The sequence below is a fragment of the Aethalodelphis obliquidens genome, unplaced genomic scaffold (genome assembly GCF_003676395.1).
Source record: "Aethalodelphis obliquidens isolate GAN/ISIS:26980383/991018 unplaced genomic scaffold, ASM367639v1 scaffold17, whole genome shotgun sequence".
Classification (NCBI taxonomy): domain Eukaryota; kingdom Metazoa; phylum Chordata; class Mammalia; order Artiodactyla; family Delphinidae; genus Aethalodelphis; species Aethalodelphis obliquidens.
The window spans coordinates 25,966,726-25,990,040 of NW_020837961.1; the positions used below are offsets into that span (position 1 = coordinate 25,966,726).

General features: G+C 41.8%; 1 protein-coding gene, 1 long non-coding RNA gene and 1 other non-coding gene across 5 annotated transcripts in view; 1 reads left to right on the forward strand and 2 right to left on the reverse strand.

Moving 5' to 3' along the window:
* The first annotated feature begins 10,526 nt into the window (after positions 1-10,526).
* The window catches only part of EDNRA (endothelin receptor type A), a 62,815-nt gene continuing 50,026 nt past the window's right edge, over positions 10,527-23,315 (forward strand). For 2 of the 3 annotated variants that reach the window (XR_003435009.1, XM_027117124.1), the window contains exons 1-2: positions 12,581-12,661; positions 16,794-17,284. Coding sequence is in view for 2 of the 3 variants with exons in the window: in XM_027117124.1 (XP_026972925.1) it covers positions 16,865-17,284 (420 nt within the window). In the remaining variant the exon portion in view is untranslated. Of the gene's footprint in view, positions 10,611-12,580; positions 12,662-16,793; positions 17,285-23,315 lie in introns of those variants that run through there. The other variant, XM_027117125.1, reaches the window with a different exon arrangement.
* Positions 15,318-23,315, reverse strand: part of LOC113626070 (uncharacterized) — a 119,844-nt gene continuing 111,846 nt past the window's right edge. The window contains exon 5 of the long non-coding RNA XR_003435012.1: positions 15,318-15,589. This is a non-coding gene — a long non-coding RNA (uncharacterized LOC113626070). The remainder of the gene's footprint in view (positions 15,590-23,315) is intronic.
* Positions 22,509-22,615, reverse strand: LOC113626142 (U6 spliceosomal RNA). The gene has a single exon (XR_003435052.1). It is a non-coding gene; the product is annotated as a U6 spliceosomal RNA (small nuclear RNA).

A 23,315-nucleotide genomic window follows, 5' to 3' on the forward strand; every position in this document is an offset into this window, starting at 1 on the left:
TCTGGGTAATGCTGTAAAACCAAGAGAGTCATTGGGCCTAACTTACAGCGACTTAAATAAGATAACCTGAGAAATGGCTCCAGTAGCTGACACACAAGCACTCAGCAAATGTGAGCTACTATGATTATACTAAACACTTACACGTACACAGCAATTTCTGGATTCTATATTCTGTTCACTGGTAAATCGCCCACACCTATTTGATCCAGCCGTTAACACTCCATAACCCAACTCACTGTCCCATCTAACGGCTCCTTTTTCCTCATTTTGAAACCAAGCAGGACCCCGTGGGGCTCCTGGGCACAAAAGTCATTCTGTGTCCCCCATTTCTTTCTTTTTTTTCCTACTCTGTGCAGCTTGTGGGATCTTAGTTCCCTGACCAGGGATTGAACCCAGGCTGCCCCAGTGAAAGAACTGAGTCCTAACCACTGGACCACCAGGGAATTTCCCCCCCCCCCCACCACCAATTTCTTGATTACAGGAAATAGGCTTCATTCAGCCTCCATGACCTTCCCTGCAGGTTCAAACAGTTGCTAATCAGGGAAGGGAGAGGATCCGGAGACAAGGGAGGAACAGTCAAGAAACAATAGTGCAGCCTTGGGGCAGGGTCCTGGTTCCCCCTCAAGGGATACACATAACATCTTTGAGCTGTTTTGCAGATACTGAAACCCCTACCAGGTAAGAGAAATAACAGGTATGCTGCCCACAGGCACGTAGCCCCCAGACCAGTTGGAACCAGAAGGTTGATGATGCGGACTCCCACTTACCTCCCCACCAACCAATCAGAAAAATGTCCATGAGCTGATCATACCTTCCTTTTTGAACCATTACTATAAAACTCCTCACTACCCCCTCCAGGTAGGGACACACAGTTTTGAGGGCACTAGCCTGGTGTGGCCCCCTTTGCCTGGCAAAACAATAAAGCTATCCTTTTCTACTTCACCCAAAACTCTGTCTCAGAGATTTATTTCCGTGTCGGCGTATAGAGGCCAGATTCGGCATCAATTTCAACAAAAAAGTCCTATCTCAGGTGCCTTTCTAATCATAACTAGAGACTGAAACTGTTAACCTTGGTGGGGCGTGGTGGCTGGGAACAAGCCCCAGCTGCACCTTACACTGCGAATCAAAATCCAACCAAGGCACCAAACACATGTCAGGGAAGGCAGGGTGTGCAGTTCTCCCACTTCCTTTTCTGAGGGTTGAAACCTTCTTTCAGCCCTTGGCATATAAGTGAGGTTCTCAAAGACTAGGACCTGTCTTACAGCTGTGGTTTACAGCCTACAGACAGATGGTTCACCCTGTTACCCACCCGGGCCCTGAACTTGAGGTCACACTTTGGAGATTTGGAGCGGGCAGTTTGGGGAAGGATTCACGCCTGAGCTCTGGTCCTGACCTGGCGTGTTCCTCTGGGCTGATGGTGGGTGGCAGACTTCAGAAACCATGAAATCTGCAGTCTGGCACAAGGACAGGCAGGGGTGGTGGCAGAACCTCCACTGGAGCCCTCACAGAAGAAGGCGGGAGGAGCCGGCAATGGAAAGGAGATGCGAGAAATGGAGGGAAACCCGAGGAGACGGTGCATTGGGGAGGGGGCGAGGGAGTGCCGCTTCCCTGCTCAACCGCGCACGCGCGTCCCTCTGGCTCCCTGAAGCCCGTGCAGGTCCGGACCTTGCGTCCTCTTTCTATCAGGGCATCCCTGTGGCTCTCCCAGGGCCCTTTCTCATCACCGCTGGGGCCCCAGCCTTCCCACCTTCGTTGGCTGCTTCTCCCGCCTCTGCCTGCTGGCCTTCTCCCTCTCTCAGTTATTGTTTCTTTCTCTTTTTTTTTAATTTTTAATTTTATATTGGAGTATAATTGATTTACCATGTTGTGTTAGTGTCAGGTGTATAGCAAAGTGATTCAGTTGTACATATACATATATCTCTTCTTTTTCAAATTCTTTTCCCATTTAGGTTGTCACAGGATGTTGAGCAGAGTTCCCTGTGCTATTCAGGAGGTCCTTGTTGATTATCTATTTCATATGTAGGAGTGTGTACATGTTCAGCCCAAACTCCTAATTTATGCCTCCCCCCACCTTTCCCTTTTGGTAACCATAAATTTGTTTTCTTAGTCCATGGCTCTGTTTCTGTTTTGTAAATAAGCTCATTTGTATCATTTTTTTAGATTCCACATATAAGTGATATCATATGATATGTCTTTGTCTGACTTACTTCACTGAGTATGATAATCTCTAGGTCCATCCATGTTACTGCAAATGGCATTATTTCATTCCTTTTTTATGGCTGATTAATATTCCACTGTATAGATGTACCACATCTTCTTTATCCATTCATCTGTTGATGGACATGGAGGTTGTTTTAACTTAGCATTCAGATAAAGCCATGGAAAACATATTCACCTTTAAAAAATGTAAATTAGAAATTAGCATCAATAAAAGGCTTTACCTGACATGCAAGCTTCCTTGTCATTGTTCACCTCCATATAAAAAATAGAAAAATTATTTCCCAAGAAAATAATTTTCCTTTTCCAAAAGTTACCAAGACGTCTTGAAATAAAGGCTAATGTAGCAATGCTAATTTCAGATGGTGTTGATTTTTCTTCCACCTATTATGAAAGTAAACTTAGCAAAAAGATTTATACTCACTACTTAGCAATGTTTCTGCATGTCTTTTTGCACTGTTTCTAATTACTAAGGTATTTTGAATGTGTGTAAAGAAGAAAAGTTTGCCTAAAGGCTCAGCTTGACAGCCTTAGAACAATATCCCCCTTATTGCCGATCTCCATGACCCATTCCCACTCTTCATTCCCTTTGACCTCTCTTGACCATTCATTCATTCCTAAAACTCTCCTCTTTCTTTGTGTCACAGACACTGCCCTTCTTCTCTGGTTCTTTCTCGGGTGATTCTCTCTGATTGACAAGCTTCTAACTGAATGCTTTGTACAAAGCTCATCCTCATTTCTTTGCCCTTTTCTTTTTCACATTCTGTCTCCAAATGAAATGCATCCAACTCTTGGCTTCAGTTACTGATCTCTACATGCTTTAATTTCAAGCCTGAAGCCCTCATATGCCCTTAGATTCAAGCTATTTAAAAACTGAATTCTTCTTCTTCCCACACAAACGCCTCTGGCCCCCCAAACCTGGCTTCCCTTTTTAGGCACCCTAATGGATTCACTGTCCATCTTTCTCACCTGGTCATTTTGCTTACATATTGTCTAGGGCTCCTTTTGTGCGATCACAGCAGAGTTCACTGGTTGTGATAGAGGCTGTAGGGTCCACAGAACCAAAAATACTTACTAGATATCCCTTTACAGAAAATGTTTCCCAGCCCCTTATCTAGCAAATAGGTCTCTCCTAACACTTACTGTGTTGTTTTTAAGCTGTTGATTATCTTTTCCCCATTAGACCCGAGGCTTCTTTAGGATAGGGTCATGTCTTATTTGTTGTTGCTTTTTCAAATCTCTGTTCCTAGCACAGAACCTGATACACAGTTTTTACTAAATAAATATTGATGAACCGTTCTGAGCTCACTCCAGGAAATTTTAGAGTCATTTTTTAGTCTCTTCTAACTTCATCCCATAGGTCCAATCTGTTCCTGACACCCCCCCAACCCCGCAAGAAAAAAAAATTCTGGGTTGCATTAGATTGTTTGCACAAATGATTGCAATAATTGTCTCTCTCTCTTTTCATGCCCTTGGCTAGTCTCCACCAATACTGACTCTGGGCTTGACCATGTTACTTGCTTTGGTCAACAGGATAATAGCAAACATGATGCCAGTACTTGAAAAGTACATGAGCATTGGGGCTTGCCCTTTCTTGCTGCACTTGAAACACTGATACCACCAGGCGAATGAGCCAGGATAACATGCTGGATGATGAAAGACACATGACACTGATAACTAACCCCTTACTCCAGCCAAGAGCCAAATATGTTAGCAAGGCCATAGAAGCTGGGTGACTGCAGATACGTGAGGGCACTCTACGGCATGAATGAGCCTGGCTAAGACCAGCAAAAAACCCACCCAGATGAGCCTAGCCCAAATTGCTGACCTACAAAATCATGACCTAGTAAAAAATTGTTGTTTTAAGCCAACGTGTTGTTTTGGGGTGATTTGTTATACAGCATAAGCTAGCTGCTACATCAGTCTTCTTCATTTTAAATGTCTCTAGGATTTGTGCCTTAAACATTATCCCCAAACCACCAAAGCAGTGTTCATCACCACTTTATTCTCTACCACATGCTTCATACTAAAATAATACACGAACTTAACCTGTCTTCTTGCCACTAGTTACTATTCAGATATGTGAAACACTTCTGCCAAATTAATCTTCCAAAAGCTTTTCTTTCACATATCCTGATCAATGATAAATAAAGACATCTTATTTCCTAAATATAAAGTCCACTTTATATCCTAAATATCCATTTTGATCCTAAAATCATTATAAGATAATCATAGAATCATAAAGCATTAAAAAAAAAGCCTATAGTTAATATGATCTTACAACTTCCTCTTACATATGAGTAAACTGTCTATCCTATGCCTATCTCCCCATTGTATTTTGGAAATACATAACTTGTCTGGTTTCGCACATTCACAGCAGGAGAGGAATTTTGTCTCAGGGCAAATCATACCTTAAGTCTCACCCATATCTGATTTAGATAACGTTTAAGTGAAACTTTGGACCTTAGACTTTAGAATTGATGCTGGAATGAGTTAAGACTTTGGGGGCTGTTGGAATGGAAGGAATGTATTTTGCATGTGAGAAGAACATGAATTTTGGGGTGGAATGATATGGGCTGAATGTCTGTGTCCCCCCGCCATATTCATATGTTATAGCCTTAACCTCCTATGTAATGGTATTTGCAGATGGTGCTTTGGGAGGTAATTCAGATTAGATGAGGTCATGAGGGTGGGGCCCTGAGGATGGAATTAGTGCCCTCATAAGAAGAGACACCAGGGTTTCCCTGGTGACACAGTGGTAGGGAATCCACCTGCCAATGCAGAGGACATGGGTTCAAGCCCTTGTCCAGGAAGATCCCACATGGTGCAGAGTGGCTGAGCCCGCGTGCCACAACTACTGCAGCCCATGTGCCTAGAGCCCATGCTCTGCAACAAGAGAAGCCACTGCAATGAGACGTCCGTGCATCACAACAAAGAGTAGCCCCCACTCTCTGCCACTAGAGAAAGCCCTCACACAGCAACAAAGACCCAACGTTGCCAAAAATAAATAAATAAATTTATTTAAAAAAAAAAAAAGAAGAGATACCAGAGTACTCTATCTATCTATCTCACTTTTCTTCCCTCTGCCATGTGAGGGCACAGCAAGAAGGCAGTAATCTGTAAGCCAGGAAGAGGGCTCTCACCACATCTTGAGCATAATGGTCCCCTGATTTCAGACTTCCAGGTCTCCAGAACTGTGACAAAATAAATTTCTGTTGTTTTAGCCACCCAGTTGGTGGGTATTTTAAGGCGGCAGCCCAGCTGACAACATCAACATCCACAAGACAAGAATCACTTACATCTCTACCAGTCAAAATTAATTTTCATTTCTATGGACAAGAATCACTTGCATTTCTGTCAGTTTTCTACAATTAACAGGGTCATAAAATAGCTCAAAGATGAGGAAAGGCATAGATAACACAGAAGAGTGCACTAGACAGGACACCTACCAATCTTTTCTGCCAATGTCAGGGTCTTTCCTGTTACCCTGACATACCTAAACAAAAATTATAAGTTGATGGCCTTTTCCTCCTCTGATCTGAAGTTACTATACATGAGACCTGCTGTCACCTTGTATGGCCAGACCATTCAAGATGGCTGTTCTCTTGCTCTCTGTACATCCCCTGCTCGACTCATCCCTGTTTCATTTACACTCTACTCACATAACTGAACTTCCCTCTTAATCATAGAGCCTAATCAGTAAATACCTACATACTTGCCCCCAGCCTGAGCTAGTGACTGTTCTAGTCTTTAGATCAGAATGGCTCCCCTACAATAGTTTACCAAGGTACTTCCCTGGTGGTCCAGTGGTTAAGACTCTACCTTCCAATGCAGGAGATGCAGGTTCAATCCCTAGTTGGGGAACTAAGATCCCACATGCCACAGGGCAACTAAGCCTGTGTGCCACAACTACTGAGCCTGCATTCTAGAGCCCTCACCACAACTAGAGAGAAGCCCTTGCCATGCAATAAGGAGCCCTCGCGCTGCAAGGAAGGATCCCCAATCCTGCAATGAAGATTCCATGTGCTTCAACTAAGACCCGACACAGCCAAATAAATAAATAAATAAATATTTAAAAAATTTTAACAAGTTTATCAAAAGGAAGACCTCTGCCCATGAAGGTACTTAGCCTGAGGGTCTAAGAGGGCCATGTCCCTCTGCTGATTTACCTGGTAGCCGATGAGTCAATTCCCCCTATAAGTAGCAGTCTCCCTATTCCTCCCAGGAGTGAAGATTGTTGCCGTGTCCTGCCTGCTGTCTGCTGTCCACGGTGGGGTATCACTCCAGGACCCTTTTGCTCAGACACGTAAGATTCCCATCATTAAACTATTGATGTCTCTGTCACTGACTCCAGGCTCTGTCTTTGGTCTCAAGGCTGGGCAAGTACAGGGCTTGCAGGCCTGGGGGGAGCAGCTCAATGCACCTCTTTTCACTGTCTCCTTCATTCAAGATCAGGCTTTCTGTGTGTTTGTCTTCTTTGATTGCAAGTGCAACCCACAGTTCCCAAGCCCACATCAGCCTAAGGAACATTCAAGAGTCAGAGTCATAATGACCTCATGATAGTACCCATTTTGGCCTGTCCTCACTAACAAACTCTGGAACTCTCAGGTCCCTTCCTTTTTTTTTTTTTTGCCTCACCACGCAGTGTGCAGGATCTCAGTTCCCCAGCCAGGGATCGAACCCGCACCCCCTACAGTGGAAGCACAGAGTCTTAACCACTGGACTGCCAGGGAAGTCCCAGGCCCCTTCCATCTTGTTAAGGATCCTTGCTGCAGCCTCGACATTAAACTCTGCTGTGGATGGTTGGTCTCCTCTGGGCCAAGGCAAGGCTTCAGATCCCCTTCCATCTTTTACCTTGTAGCTCCTTGGATGCCACTGGTCTCCTTGGCCTTAGCCCTACTGCTATGACACCTTCCTGAAGTCAGCCAGGTTGTCACGTGATGCTGCTTATTCTGCTCTACCAGTCACCTCACAGACAAACAAGGAAGGAAGAAATGAAAGTGAAAAGATCTATCATTTACTGAGCTCCTGTTATGTGCCAAGATTTCAGGTACTTTTTTATTCTTCTTCTTCTTTTTTTTTAATTCCTGTCATTTTTGTTTCTGCTTTGGTAGTTAAAAGTAAATTATATCTCCCCTAAAAGAATCTCAAAAAGATAAGACCATTCTTCTATATGCCCCAAATAATGACATTTAATTAAATTAGTAATTTCTTAATAACATCTAATACCTAGTCCAAATCGAAATTTTCCCAGTTCTCAAAAAAAATGTCCTTTATAATTGGTTTCTCCAAGCCAGGATCCAATCCAGGATGGTGTAACTGGTTGTGGTGCTCCTTTAAGTCTCTTATAATCTAGAAAAATATCCCTTTTTTATTGATTAACTCACTGAAGAGTAAAATGTCATACTTTCTGGATTTATCTATTTGCTTCTTCATGGTATTTGTTTAACTTGTGTGTTTATCTCCTATCTTTCCTGGAAACAAGAATAGCTAAAGTCTTGATTCAAGTTAAACATTTCGGGCCAGATGGAATATGTAATCAGAGGACACCTAATATCTGCTCATCCAGTCATTAGTGATGCTAAGATTGACTGATTTTTCAGCCCTCCTATGAGGCCGCCAGCAGTTTACAAAACACTGGGCTACATAATTATGCCTTCGGTATATTTTGATGAGATACCCTGCAGTCTTGACCACCAGGTGCAACATTGTTGCGGTGAGAAAACTTCTAGAATCTTCAGCAACCCCTCTACAACCTAGCATTTTGGAATACTTCCTTTTGGAAACAAACTGCCTATGGTGAATTTTAATTAAAAATGGACCTTCAAATCACAAGGCTTGCTTTTTCTCCTCCAGGTCAGTGATGTTCTCTGCCAATAGTGAGTCTCAGCCATGATACTGCCCAGTGCTGCAGTGACAGGTTCAGGATTTGGTGTACACTTCCCCAATCTCTCCATCTTTCTTCTCACAACCAGCTGTCCAGTCTTTCTTTATCTCTGTGGTTCTTCCCTGAACCCATCATGTTTTATTGCCCCCAGGGAGCCTTAAAGTGAACACAACATTCCTAGCAAATACTGTGCAATTCAGATCCTTTATTGCAGTTCAGATATGAGGAGCTAAGGCATTAGCGATTGTGAAATGGATCTGCACATTTGAATCAAGAAACTTAAATTCATAAGAACATTTACCCCCAAGGACCCATGAAAAGTTGGCTTTTAAGTGGTATCTTGAGTACTTCTTAATCTTCTGCAATTATTGTTCAGGAAATCAATAATGATAATGTGATGCTGAGAAAAACCATTACAGTAATGCTCCACTTAATGAGCTGCATGAACTAGAAGTCAAGTGTGATTGAGAAAGTCTCCCTGAAACCCAGAAGACCTGCAGATTGCTTCCAACCCACCTTTCAGGGAAAAGAAATAACCTTTGGAAGTTGAGTTGAGAAACTTAGTCAAATATGTGAATTATATGTTCATTAAAAGTACAAAGCAGGGAATACAATAGTGAGGCAAGTATTTAAAGTCTTGGCTATAGGGAGAGGGGTTACGGGAGGTAGTTACTTTGAATGACCACTGGTTTAAATCCACTGGAGTCATTTTCCCGAAAGTAAAGTGGAGAAGATGAGAAAATAAATCTTCAACAACTAAAGTTCATGTTGTTCTCACCTAGAATGAGGCAACCCCAATGTCTTACAAAGGCAGATCTGTGCTGGTGATGCACATAAACATATTTGTTTATATCTGAAGATCTTTCTCAGAAGAGACAGAAAACTGTTTTTATGAACTTATAGGGCCAATCAAAAGGTAATATTATGGGGAGACAGATTTCAGCTTAATGTCAGGAAGAATATCTTTTATTGTGGTGAAATATACTTAAAATAAACTTATCATTTTAACCATTTTTCCGCGTATGGTTGTGACAGTAAGTGCATTCACATTGCTGTGCAACCATCCTTACCATCTACCTCCAGAACTTTTTCATCACCCCCAACTGAAATTCTGAAACCCATTAAACAATAAACCCTCATTCCTCCCTCCCTCAAGTCCCTGGTAACCATCATTCTACTTTCTGTCTCTAAGATATTGACTATTATTCTAACTACCTCATATAAGTGGATTCATACAATAGCTCTCCTTTTGGATCTGACTTACTTTACTTAGCATAATGTCTTCAAGTTTCATCTATGTTGTAGCATGTATCAGAATTTTTTTCCTTTATAAGGCTGAATAATATTTCAGGTTACATATATATACCACACTTTATTTGTCCATTCATCCATAGATGGACATTTGGGTTGTTTCCATCTTTTGGCTATTGTAGATAACGCTGCTATGAATATAAGTATATGAATATCTGTTCAAGTCCCTGCATTCAGTTATTTTGGGTATATACTCAAAAATGGAATTGCTGGATCACACAGTAATTTTCTGTTTAATTTTTTGAGCAACTTCCAAACAGTTTTCCACAGCTGCCACACTATTTTACATTCCCATCGGCGACACACATGGGTTCCAATTTCTCCACATCCTTACCAACACTTGTTTTCTGCTTTTAGATCATAGCCATCCTAATGAGTATGAAGAAAAGACTTTGAGCAATTAGACCTGCACCACAGTGGGATGAGCTGTCCCAGGAGGTAGAGGCTGATAGATGTGCTCTACCAAAGACTGGATAGACTGCCATGTTCAGTTGTGCAGGTTGTACTGTCCAAGTGTGTCTGGTCATAGGGTGAATGGGGGCTAAAAACCAGCACACGTTTCACATGCCAAGGTTTGAACGTTGGTGAGGACTTCTTCTTCCCTGAAAATATTGTCAGCTTGCCAAGCCCTGTGCCTAAAGGGGCACCTTTTTTTAAATGCAAACAAAGGCACTTATAAAAGCTATTAATTATTCTGGCCGACTCTTCAACGTGAGGAAGCTGTAGATAGAACAGATTAACACACAGGGTAATACCCAGCCCATTGGACTAGGTGACTATTAAGGTCCCTTTCAACAATGGTATTCTGTGGATCTCTTTGAATGCATTACAAAATGCCCCTCAAATCCTCTGACACGCCTTGCATTGACAGGTGAGGTCTGTATTCCCTCACCTTGAATCTAGGATCTGTGACTGCTTCACTAATAGAATTCGCAGAAGTGACACTGTATCAGTTTCTAGGCCCAGACTTTAAGAAACTGGCAGCCACCATTTCCTGTCTCTTGGGACACTCCTTCTTGGAACCCAGCCACCATGCTGTGAGGAAACATAAACCACTCTGTAGGGAGACACACAGAGAGAAAACCCAACACTCATTACCAAGAAAGCAAACTCTTGGAAGTGGAGTCTCCAGGCCCAGCAAAGATGACGAGCTGTTCCGGCCAAGTCCCGCCCAAATTGCAGATTGATGACTAAGGTATGTTGTTTTAAACCACTACCATTTTAGGGTGATTTTCTTTAGCTGCAGCTGATAATCAGAACAGTCTGTAATATAATGTGACTCCAAACTCACATTTGCACAATGTGCCTCCTACCAGCAATGCATTGAAGGACTCCCGGGCAAGGCCTTCTCTAAGGAGCCCTCGATTATATTTTTCCATAGAATGTTTTATTTTTATTCTTTTCTTGATATTGAACATTTACTCAGGTTATTAAATATTGTCTCATATTGTGATTTTAACAAGGTATAGTTAATTTACAATATTATATAAGTTAGAGGTGTACAACATAGTGAGTCACAATTTTTAAAGATTATACTCCATTTAAAGTTATTATAAAATACTGGCTACATTCCCTGCTATATAATACTGCTATATAATATATAAATACTGCTATATAATATATCCTTGTAGCTTATTTATTTTATACATAGTAGTTTATACTTAATCCCCTACCTCTATCTTGTCCCTCCCCTCTTCCCTCTCCCCACTGGTAAGCACTAGTTTGTTCTCTATTTCCGTGTGTTTCCTTTTTGTTATATTCAGTAGTTTTTTTTATTTTTTAGATTCTACATATAAGTGATTACCTACAGTATTTGTCTTTCTCTGTCTGACTTATTTCACTAAGCATAATACCCTCCAAGTCCATCCATGTTGCAAATGGCAAATTTTTGTTCTTTTTTATGGCTGAGTAGTATTCCATTATATATATATATATATATATACCACATCTTCTTTATCCATTCATCTATTGATGCACACTTGGGTTGCTTCCATATCTTGGTGACTGTAAGTAACACTGCTATGAACACTGGGGTGCATGTATCTTTTCGAATTAGTGTTTTCAGTTTTCTTCAGATATATTCCCAGGAGTGGGATTGCTGGATCATATGGTAGTTCTATTTTTTCATTTTCCGAGGAACCTCCATACTGTTTTCCACAGTGGCTGCACCAATTTACATTCCCACCGACAGTGTACAAGGGTTTCCTTTTCAAGGGGCCTTGATTTTTTCTCACCTGTCAAGGCAATGGCCTTTGTCCCTCATCTCCTCTCCCACGACCCCATTTAGGATAAACTCTCTATGGTACAGACATGTTGAAACCCACCTTCTGCAGCATCTGCATCCTCCCTGCTTGGATTTCTTGAGGAATCATGGATTTCTCAGAGCAACATACTGGACCTTTCAACAATCTCTCCAGGGGCTCCTGCTTTGCCCTGGGCCGGTACTAGGTAGCCCTGGGGTGCTGGCTTCAAGGGACAAGACAGAAACAAAACGTCCTTGATCCAGTAAACTGCTGTCCATGTTGGCTCTTTTACTTGCTATAAGCTTAAGGCGGAATGTACAAGACAAGCAAAGGGGCAGGGAACGCAGAGCAGAAACCATGCTCGGATCCTGACTCTGCAGTCGCTCCCTCCAGATCAAATCTGCCTGCACTTAATGGGAAAGGAAAGTTTTCTCTGCAAGGCCTTCCTCAGTTCTGAGTCTTGTCTGTTAAACTACCCTCCTCCTCGATCACCGTCCCCTCACAACCACTTTCATTTCAGGAAGGAAATAGTTAAAAAGACTCCTACCCTTCAGGGCCTGGGAGGGGGCGGCAGCCTAGTGCTTTATAGTGGCTGCATCCCTGGAGGGCTGGAAGGTTTGGACATTCTTGCCGCCCTAGAGTGGAGTAGAAGGTCTGGGAGCCTTGGGAGAAGGGGAGGACAGACGGGAGGCGTGTTCCTCCGGAGTTTTCCTTTTCTTGCGAGTCCTCGTGCGCGCGCACAGTCATCCCTTTGGTCTGGCGATTGCGGACGGGAGGTGGAGACGCTCCATCCCACCGGGTGGCCGGAGGCGGGCGGCTCGGGGAGGACCTCCCCAGAGAAGCCGTGCCCAGGAAGTTTTGCGAAGCGGAGGCAGCGGTGCAGCCGGGGCCGCTGCAGCGCCGGAGCCCGGGAAACTCGCCACCCACCCTCGCCGTCTCGGCTTCCTCTCGCCCAGGCGCCGCGCGCGGACCGGGCAGCCGTCCGCGCCCGCCGAGCTCCACGGTCGGTGCAACTCTTTTTCTTTAGGGGTCCCGAGCTGGGTAGGGGAGACGCCGGCGGGCCCTTCGGTCGGGAGGAGAGGCGAGCCTGGAGCGTTGTAGCCCGGCGCCTGCACCTCCTGCACCAGGGCTGGCATCACCTGCCAGAGGGCGTGAGGCGGCGCGGGCGCTTTTCCTGGTCGGGGTGCGCTCCGGGTACGTTGGGGGTTTGGGAAACTGATCCAAAGCGCCTCAGCCTTCCCAGGCGGGCGTCGGATTTTTAGTCAAAAGAAAACCAGCAGTTCTCCCCGGGTCTCCCTTTCCCCGAGGCTTGCGAGAACTTTGTGGAACCTCACGCCCTTGTTGTTGACTCAAGAGCCTACTTGTGAAGTTTGCCCCGCAGCCTGCTTCTCCCGCACGCCCGGGGCATGCCAAGGGTAGCCAAGGACACTGGGTGTGAGGAACAGATGTGTCTGGAAAACCCCCAGGGCAATGAGTTTGGAAACCTGCCCTTGGAGGTCTGGGCGTTTTGTTCTGTGCCCTCCTTTCATGGACACTTGTTGCCCTTCACGTGCCGAGAACAAGGGCTGTTTCCCGATAATCAGCCTCCGTTTACACCATCCTAATGGCGTTCCGGGATAGACCAGACGGCGGAGGGGGGTGGGCTGGGAGGCATATTAAAGTCAGGCGTTGTCAGTCAGGAGAGTTACTAATTTCTTACCCACCGAGCAAGACCCACCAAAAAGACTTATTTCGAAGTTCCTAGTTTATTTGGTTTACTCCTCCTCTTGTAGATATTTACGACTCCTCCCATTCCCTCTGTTTTGTGTTAAGTAATTGAGAAACACCTTGGCAGTCGTTTCTTGTAAATTACCTGCTCTAAACTCTTGCCTTGTGGGTAAGGTGGGAATTTCCAAATGGCTAATTACGAGTGAACTTTGATCCTGGGAGTCTGAGATGTTAAACTGTTAAAGCACAAAGGATTCAGTCCTCTTGCTTAATAATAGCTTTTTAAAAAAAATAAATTTATTTATTTTATTTATTTATTTTTGGCTGTATTGGGTCTTTGTTGCTGTGCACAGGCGGGTGGGGGGCTAGTCTTCACTGCGGTGTAGGCTTCTCGTTGCGGTGGCTTCTCTGGTTGCAGAGCACGGGCTCTAGGCATGCAGGCTTCAGTAGTTGCAGCACGCGGGCTTCAGCAGTTGCAGCACGTGGGCTCAATAGTTGTGGCTCGTGGGCTCTAGAGCACAGGCTCAGTAGTTGCGGTGCACGGGCTTAGTTGCTCTGCAGCATGTGGGATCCTGGACCAGGGCTCGAACCTGTGTCCCCAGCATTGGCAGGCGGATTCTCAACCACTGCGCCACCAGGGAAGCCCTTAATGGTAGCTTTTGAACTCCAGCAAATCCTTAGACTCCAAATATGAAGAATGCTGAATCTATAAACCATGTCCTTCAGGTCTGAACCTGAGGTGCTTCACTAGAGCTATGACTGATTATGACTGATGATCTGAAGCGCAGTGTGACTTAGAGAAATAAGCTTGGAGGAACATGCCTTTGAAAGGGTTTTTTCCTTTGGTTTTGTATTTTTCACCCAATGATGGCATGGCAGCCACGTGCCTTTGCCAGGTATCCCTTAGTTCTGCAGCTTCATATGTGTAGAGAGCTGAAAGAGATGTCTTCAGAAATGATTTCTGTGGTGGCGTCATTGTTGGAGGAGAAAGAAAGTGGTTTTCATGGTAGCTGGCGCACACTTTGATAAGAACCCACAGCTTTGATAAGACTTCTCAGCCCCTGAGGTAATCAGCTCACCAAGCAAACCAATGTGCTGACGTTCAAACACGAGTGGTACTTTTGTGAGTGGTGTCAACCCACCATAGATAGCCAGGTCAGTTCATGAAATAGCCTCCTAGCAGACTGATGGGCAAAGAGCCATTCCATTTCTGGAAAAGGCCTTCTCTCTTTTACTTTTAAGAAAACTGTTTCTGAAGGTTCATTCCTATTGGGCAACTGGGAGGCTTTAGTCATTAAACAGCACAAAATACTGAAGGATTTCCTTTTTACCATCTCTGATCTGAAGGGGTGGATGACAATATGCTTTGTTCTTAGAGTTCTGGTCTCCACGGTGGAATGGAAATAGCGGCGTGTCGTAGGTCTATCAACATTTGGTCAAATACTCCAAACTGTAAGAAGCAGGAAAAAAAAAACCCTGCAAACTACTTATAATTAAGTCTAGGCAGAACTGTATGCCCCTAGCTTAGAAAAATTGGTATTTTAAGACTTGACTGAGTCAAGTCTTATGAGCAAAGTAGAGTGAGGTGTTTTACCTGTCCTGCCATTTCTTGGCCACAAAAATGTGACAACTTCTTCAAGGCTCAGTATCTTCATGATATTGTCCCTGCTTACCTAGAGTTGTAAAGTTCAAGTCTGACAACAAATACTGTATATAATAGATTAATACTATACGTAAAATGTTATTATTAATTCAGGTTCCTGGGGGGAAATCTCTGGGGAAGGCAGAAGTATGCAGTATTTGCACCTTATATTTATTTTAGACCTTCTGTACAACTTGAATAAATCTTATTTCATCCATATATCGACTAAGTCCTAAACTTTGTTGATAACCAAGATACCTGTCAAAATTCCTAAAAGTTCATATCAAAATTCATATCAACCATGAATAGACTCAAAAGGACACAATTCTTAAAATTTAAATTGTGACCTGGGTGTATTCATCATACACACACACCACATCATCATAAATGAGCTTATGGCCTTCATTTTAAAGATTCACAAAAATTCACAGAAAATATACAAAATATTAAAATGGGAAGAGCCGTTTTTATTTACCTTTAATTGTTGTGTTACCACCAACCTCCCTCATTTTCCCAGCATCTTTTCTTCAAGTAGAAACCTAGACTTCCTGAACAAGAAGGACCACTGCTCTCTGCAAGTGACTAAAACAAAACAAAACAAAATAATGAAATGGTCTTTTGAAAATATCTAACCAACCTCCAAAGTCTATTGCTTCTTCAAAACGCTGGAAACATTGTTAAAACACTTTAGATGCTAAGAAGTCATGAGAATGAGAGACAGTACAGTCTAGTGGTTAAGAGCTCAGGCTCAAAGTCAGACTAACCTGCCTTTGAATCACAGAAGCACCACACCAGCTACGGCCTTGACAAGCTACTTGACCTTGTGTTTCCCTGTGTTTATAATGGAACCATGTAACTGCTTCAGAGGGTCATTGTATGGAATAGAGGGCATCACGCATGTGAAGTGCTCAGCACAGTGACTGGTCATAATCAATGTAGCTATAAAGGATGTTTAAAGGATGTATAAAGGATGTTTGGAAAACCAAATAGTATGCCTGGCCTGAGAAAGTCTATTACTCCTAGTTTCATTCATTGGCATATATCCTGATAATAATTTCTGACGAATGGAAAAGCAGAAAAACTCCTGTCAGAAGATGTTGATTGTACACAGTAATCATCCAGGTTTTCAATAAAATAAATATTTGGTCTTTATCAACTATCTCACTTTTAAATGACTAAGATTGTTAATTGTATTGATGGTGTTAATCAGAGTTCTGTTTTTAAATGAACATTTCATAACACTTCAAATGGCTACCTGAGCTGCATGTTATTTTCATGTTCGTTATTTGCCATTGGCAAAACAGCACACATGTTGGAATACTGAATTGTTAATTACAGAATTTGGTGATTTTATGCCTTAATACTACATAACTTTCACTCAGCATATAATGTCTCTTCTCTTCTGTTAATAACTAAAATATTGTTATCTCAACTCGTGAAGGTTTTTTGTAATTCAGGCTATCAGCCTAGGTGTAATGTAACTTCTTCTCTACTACTCGAAGGAAAAACTGCCATGTCCTCATATTATAATCTAGATGTAAGTATAGCTATGGACAAAAGCGAGAGAGACAGAGACAGAGACAGGATACAGAGATATAACTTGCCCTAGTAGAGCTTTGATCTTTGCTTCTTTTGTTCTTCCATGGGGTAACCTGACAGAGATATATCTTATCTAATTACCAGATACATCCTGCTTTTTAATTGAAGCAGTAATTATCATTGACTACAGTCTTATTGGCAGCTGGAATTTGTAACCAAAATTATTTTTTCTCTTGTCTCTTTTCAGGTAAAAAAAAAAAAAAAAAAGAGGGTGTCAAAGCAAAAGAATAAGAGACCTTTCCTCAAATTTGCATCAAGATGGAAACCTTTTGCCTCAGGGTGTTGTTTGGGTTGGCGCTGGTTGGATGTGTCGTCAGTGATAATCCTGAGAGCTACAGTACAAATCTAAGCACCCGTGTGGACGATTTCACCACTTTTCGTGGGACAGAACTCAGCTTCATGGTTACCACACATAGACCCACGAATCTGGCCCTCCCCAACAATGGCTCAATGCACAACTATTGCCCACAGCAGACTAAGATTACTTCAGCTTTCAAATACATTAACACTGTGATATCGTGTACTATTTTCATCGTGGGAATGGTGGGGAATGCAACCCTGCTCAGGATCATTTACCAGAACAAGTGCATGAGGAATGGCCCCAACGCACTGATAGCCAGCCTTGCCCTCGGAGACCTTATCTATGTGGTCATTGATCTCCCTATCAATGTATTTAAGGTAGGAAGTAACCACAAATGCGTTTGCAGGTTGGAACATATGCTCTGATTCCACAGTTGAGAGAGGTACTGCAGACTTTTCTGTCCTTTGGAATTTCAGTCTGTGTTTTTACTGAGAGCCATTTCTGCTCTCTTAAAACTGGGTGACATTTGAAATTTTTATTGTTTGTTAAATGTGACACTGACTTTCTAACTTAATTGTTAACAAAATAGTATTTCAGGGATGACTCTTCAAAGTCATGGTCTTGCATGAATGGGATTCTCATGCCAGCCGTGAGCTTGCTGGGTAGATGGGCAATCTGGGGAAGATCACTGGATTTTTCTGACATTCCATTTCCAGGGTAAGACCTGCTGAGCCCAAAAAGTACTTAAAATAAATTTATCTTCAGTTTCGGTTACCTTTTCAATGTGATGCTATTCGGAAGCCCGATATCCATAGTACGGCTTGAAATGAGAAGGGCTTATTTTATTTTGACTATCTGGATGATTGAAGGCAAAGGTCATGCTGGCTTCCGCAGTTAGGGCAACTTAGGGATAACGGGTGCACGAGATGGCAGGCCAGTTGGTGACCTCATTGAGCAGCATTACTAAGCATCAGTTTACTGTTGCCTCCCGCATTGCTTCCGCTCACATTCAAGGAGCACCTACTGTGTGCCTGCTGCAGAGCTAGGCAACAAGGATCCAAAGACAATCAAAGTTAGAGCCTGAGTGGGAGAGGAAGAGAACTCACCCACTGTTGGTGTGATCACCTTGCTCTAGGGACTAGTTAGTACCAAAACAACTAAAGCCAAAAGGAATCAGTTATTCCATATTTGGTCTAGTGGTTGTGTGGGGGAAATTGCTGCAAGAATTCAAGTGAGCTAAAATTCAAATGAAATTTCATCATCTGTGTCAGATGTTTTAGAATGTCTTTATTCCTAGCACAGGGAAAGCACTTTCCTCAGCCTTTAGTTTTTTGTCTTCTATGTATTATCTGTAGAAACAAAACTATTCTGAGCAAGAATATTCTGAAATATGACTTGAAATGGAAAGTTTGTCAGTTGAAGACATGATTAGTTTTAAGTGAAATAGTGGCATCTTGGTTTCAAGTAGATACACTCCAACTATGGTGAAATGATACTAGCCTACCAGAAAAAGCAGTGGTCTAACCATAAAGATGAAAACAATGATGAAAATTTTGAACATTACAAGGAAAAATCATCTCAAAATTACTCCAATACACTGTTTGCAAAATTGGGGAAATTAGACAAAATTGGGGAAATTAAGGGACTTCCCTGGTGGTCCAGTGGTTAAGATTCCACCTTCCAATGCAGGCCAGTGGTGACCTCGGGGGGCATGAGTTCAGTCCCTGGTCGGTGAACTGAGATCCCACATGCCACGCAGTATGGCCAAAAATTTTTAAAAAAGAAAAATTTTTTAAATCACATACCATCTCTTTCCACAGAAGAGCATGAATACATGTGTTTTCTGTTTGAACTCAAAGCAGGATTTCAGAACCAAATTAGGAGGCAAAATTGAAAATATGTAAATAATTTTAAATATTTAGCATATGCTACAGAACTTTTTTTCTTTTAAAAAGGTTTTGATTTTCTCTTAGTGAAATATTACACATACTCAACACGACTTCCTTGGGACATCTCTCTTTAATAGGAGATTTGAAAATGTTGACTTGACTCACTCACAATCACGGTGCGGGGTATTAAACATTTTTTGTTCACACTTACACAACTAGTTAACCAACCCATTATGGCTCAGGAACATACCATAACCATCTCTGATTAATAATTCCCATTTGACCATGTGCAAAAGCAGCTTTTGACATAGCCATATCTGCTGAGAAGGAGCCTTGCTTATCTCTTTGAGGTGCTACCTGCTATTCACGAGACTAAACTTCATTTCTATTCCGTAGCAACATTTTAAGTCAGATCATCTGAAATATCTCCAAATTCGGTGAAAATTCCAATAAAACTTTGTTTTACATTCATACAACAATGGAAAAAAACTGACACTTCCTTATTTGACCTTATGATTTTTCCATCTTGGGAATCCAATACTTTATATACCTTATTGTAGTTCTCAACAATGTGGACAGTTTGATGTGTTTTTTTATAGCAGGAGTACATTTGTATAATTCCTGTTTTTCTAAAACTCATGTAATGAGTCCTTTAACCAACATTAATTTTAGAAAGTAAACCTTTGGGGTTAAAGAAATAAATACTCTTTAGTCATTTCAATCTTCTTCCAGAGGAAAAGAGAAAAGCATTGGAGCGAACAGAAAAGCCTCACAATATTTGAGCGTTATTTCTATTTCCTCCTGGCAGTCCATTACTCTAGGTTAGGAAACCATAAGATGTTACTGTTTCTCTGACTTCTGCCCAGGAGAGTCAAGAGAAATCCTTCTAAGCAATGTGTGCTCTAGGTCCTCATGCCTTTTCTCCACAGCTGCCTCCTGCTCTAAGAGTCTGATGCTTTGGAGTCTCATGTATCAGACCTGTGGATTCCTCTGACCATGTCAAGCTACCTCTGCATTGCAGGGCAAAGTAGTAGCCATCCAGTCTCACTTTACCATTATGTTTAGGTACTGATGAAAAATGCATAGACTTGAAGAACATTCTATTAAAGGGATGCATGAAGCTTCTTTATCTCCCGTATTATTAGAATTAGGTTGAAAGAATAATGGTTTAAAAGATCTGCTATGTTCGTCAAAGAAAGATAAGTTTTCAAATCGCACAGGTCGTTGTGTTTAACAATTCTATCAATTTCTTTTAGACTCAGTTTTAAGGTGTCTCCAGAGGGAGAACATTGCACTGAGCTAGGTTAGAGTCAGAGTGAGTGAAAGTAGTATGAAGATTGAATCTTGGGGCAAGTGAGACTTGCTGATTAGACTCTAGTAATATTACAAGAAAAAGGAGAGCACATGATAAAGTGTTCTTTCTATTCACATTTTATTATCTTTCTCTCACTTTGAAAGAGTTGTACTGAAACTGTTTCATATATTGATATGCTGTAAAACACAACTGAAAATCAATGCAGCAAGTATATCAGACGGCTAGGCTGTTTCTGTTCTGTCATTATCCCGTGCAGCTAGTGCTGGGTAGCTTTGGATCGTCTGTGGGCATGGAAGAGGGGTTCACTACACATCTGAATTTCCAAGTTTCCTAGTTGATCTCTATAGTTTCAGGACTTCTTCTGCCAGGCTGTACTGGACTTTGCTTGTACTTATCGAGTACTGCTCTGCTCAGAAACCCCCAAGAGCTTCTGCTTCTTACTGGTTCCTAACACGCATGTGCAGCTCTTGTCCGAATGTCATCATTACCCCTAAGTAACATTCTCTGCCCTAAATGTCATTCTCAGAGAGGCTGGATATAGTCGCCAAATTGTTGCTGCTGAAGCATGTACAGATCCTAAATTAAAAAATGAATTAGGTCTGGAGTTATATATATTTCATAGAGACGAAATAACCCAGAAAGTGGAGAGAAATTCCTCTAGCCCTTGTTTACACTCGTGCACGTGCACACACACACACACACACACACACACACATACATACACTACCTGGTGATAAAAATCGGACAGTCTGAGACAATAAAATGTAAAACAGAAGGAACCAAAAGATGCAAATAAATGCCAATTACCTTCTTGGTTTTCAAATGGCAATGTTAAAGAAACGGTATTATTTATCAAAGGATTACTCTAATTTGGAATTGTGCAAAAAACATATCATTAATTTCATGAGCAGACTGACAAAACCAGGAGAGAGGAAGGAAAAGGAGTTAGTAGACCCTTTCAAATGTTCACACTTGTAACTTAAACTGATGATGGATTCAATTTGTCAAGAAATTACACTATCTGATATCCTGAATTTTCAAGGAATGCAAAAAGTTAGGCAAGTAGATTAATCTGTATATAAAATATTTACATTCATTACAATGGCAAAATAATTAAAGCATTTATCTGTGTTTAGAATCCAAAAATGCCCCCCAATGACTAAATGCCAATATAGATTAGAAGTATAGAATTTAATAATCATATTCTTTAATGATTTATTTATGCCCTAGAGTGTCATCTATAGGGAGATGGGTTTTAATTTTGAATAGAGTGGAAACCCTAAAAGTGATGTTTGTGCATGGGTGGGCCAAAGTTTGGTGTCATGTGCTTTCAAGATAACTGTCACCCAGATGTGCACACGGATATGCCCATAAACCACTGCACCTTAGCCTCTTAAGTAGAAACAGAAGTGTGGAGAAATATATGTAGGAGAGAAGTAGAATGGAGAGGATGAGAATGATGGTCATGGGAAGAGAGAGGCAGTTGAGTCCAATGACTTGACATAGAAATGTTGGCACAGCAGGGAGGTGGAACCAGTGACGTCATAGATAATACTGTAGATGAATAATGTCTCCACTTAGTGTGTGGGGTAAAGCAGATCTCAGAACAAACGAAGCAGCCAGTGATACATCCAGTAATCAGCTGTTGACTATTTTAGTCCACTCTAAGCAACCACCTCTTCCTGAGGACAACAATGAAAAATAAACAAAATTTCTGTATGAAATTATCCGGAATATTTTGCAATGAAAAGCCAAGATTCCCAATATGTTGCTCTGGCAGAGGATCTGAGCAATGTGGAAACCAGAGACATTCACACAAAGCCAGTTTATCTCCATATTCACACAGCCTTTGACATCTTGTGCAACTGGGATCCATCCTGTTGGGGCAGCCATACAAAAGTTGTTTCTTGACACATCAAGAAACACGTATCACATATAAACACATAAACATATCACATATAAACACATATCACAACATATCACATATAAACACATAAACACATATCACAACATATAAGTTGTGTGCCTCAAACATAGTAGCTGTTCAATTAATGCTTTTTGATATGATTAAAATTAACTTCTTTTTTTAATTGAAGTAGAGTTGATTTACAATGTTGTGTTAGTTTCTGGTGTACAGCAAAGTGATTCATTTATATATATATATATATATATATATATTCTTTTTCATATTCTTTTCCATTATAGGTTATTACAGGATATTGAATATAGTTCCCTGTGCTATACAGTAGAACCTTGTTTATCTCATTCTATATATAATAGTTTGCATCTGCTAACCCCAAACTCCCGGTGCATCTCTCCCCCACTCACCCTCCCCATTGGCAACCACAAGTCTGTTCTCTATGTCTGTGAGTCTGTTTCTGTTTCACAGATAAGTAAAAAATATGGGAACACTTCACAAATTTGCATGTCATCCTTGCCCAGGAGCCATGCTAATCTTCTCTGTATCATTCCAATTTTAGTATATGTGCTCCTGAAGGGAGCACTAAAATATACTTGTAATCAGATTTTTCTGAGACCTTCAGATTAAAATATTGATGATGGTGATGATGTTGATTTGTCAGAGGGATTCTTTGTTTACAGACAAGGCATAGGGTATTATCTGTGGTCTGCACATACTACTCCCCCAAGCTGATCCAATTACACACTGTTGCATATGTGATAGATGTTTGCCTTTTACTCATCATCAAGCAAATAAAAACAGGCCTTTCTCAGGTATTCCAGTAATAGCGCTATAATCGTAAAAGTAGGTATAGAAACTGTATTCCCTGAATTTTAAGAGAGAAAACGTGTCCCTTCACCAAGCTCTCTGTCCCTTGAAGGTACATTGCACTCCAGCTCATCGTGTCTTGTTAGATAGCTCTGACCCTGCCTCATCTCCAGGCACCTCTCTCTTCATGTTTTTCATCTACCCCTCTTCACTCCAGCTAACCAAGAGTACCAAGATGATCCTTCTACCTTGAATATCTTCCCTCATGCCTTCTCTGGCTTATTCCACTTTATTCTTCAGATCTCAGCTGAAGCATCTCTTTGTCTGGCAAGTATCCCTAACATAGACTAGGTCAGTGCCTTTCTCATGTGCTCCCATGACACTCTCTAGTAACCCCCTAAGAGCATCTAACACACTCTCTGTTGTGCCTGCCAATTCGCTTGCCTGTCTGCCCCACTAGACTGCAAGTCCCCTGA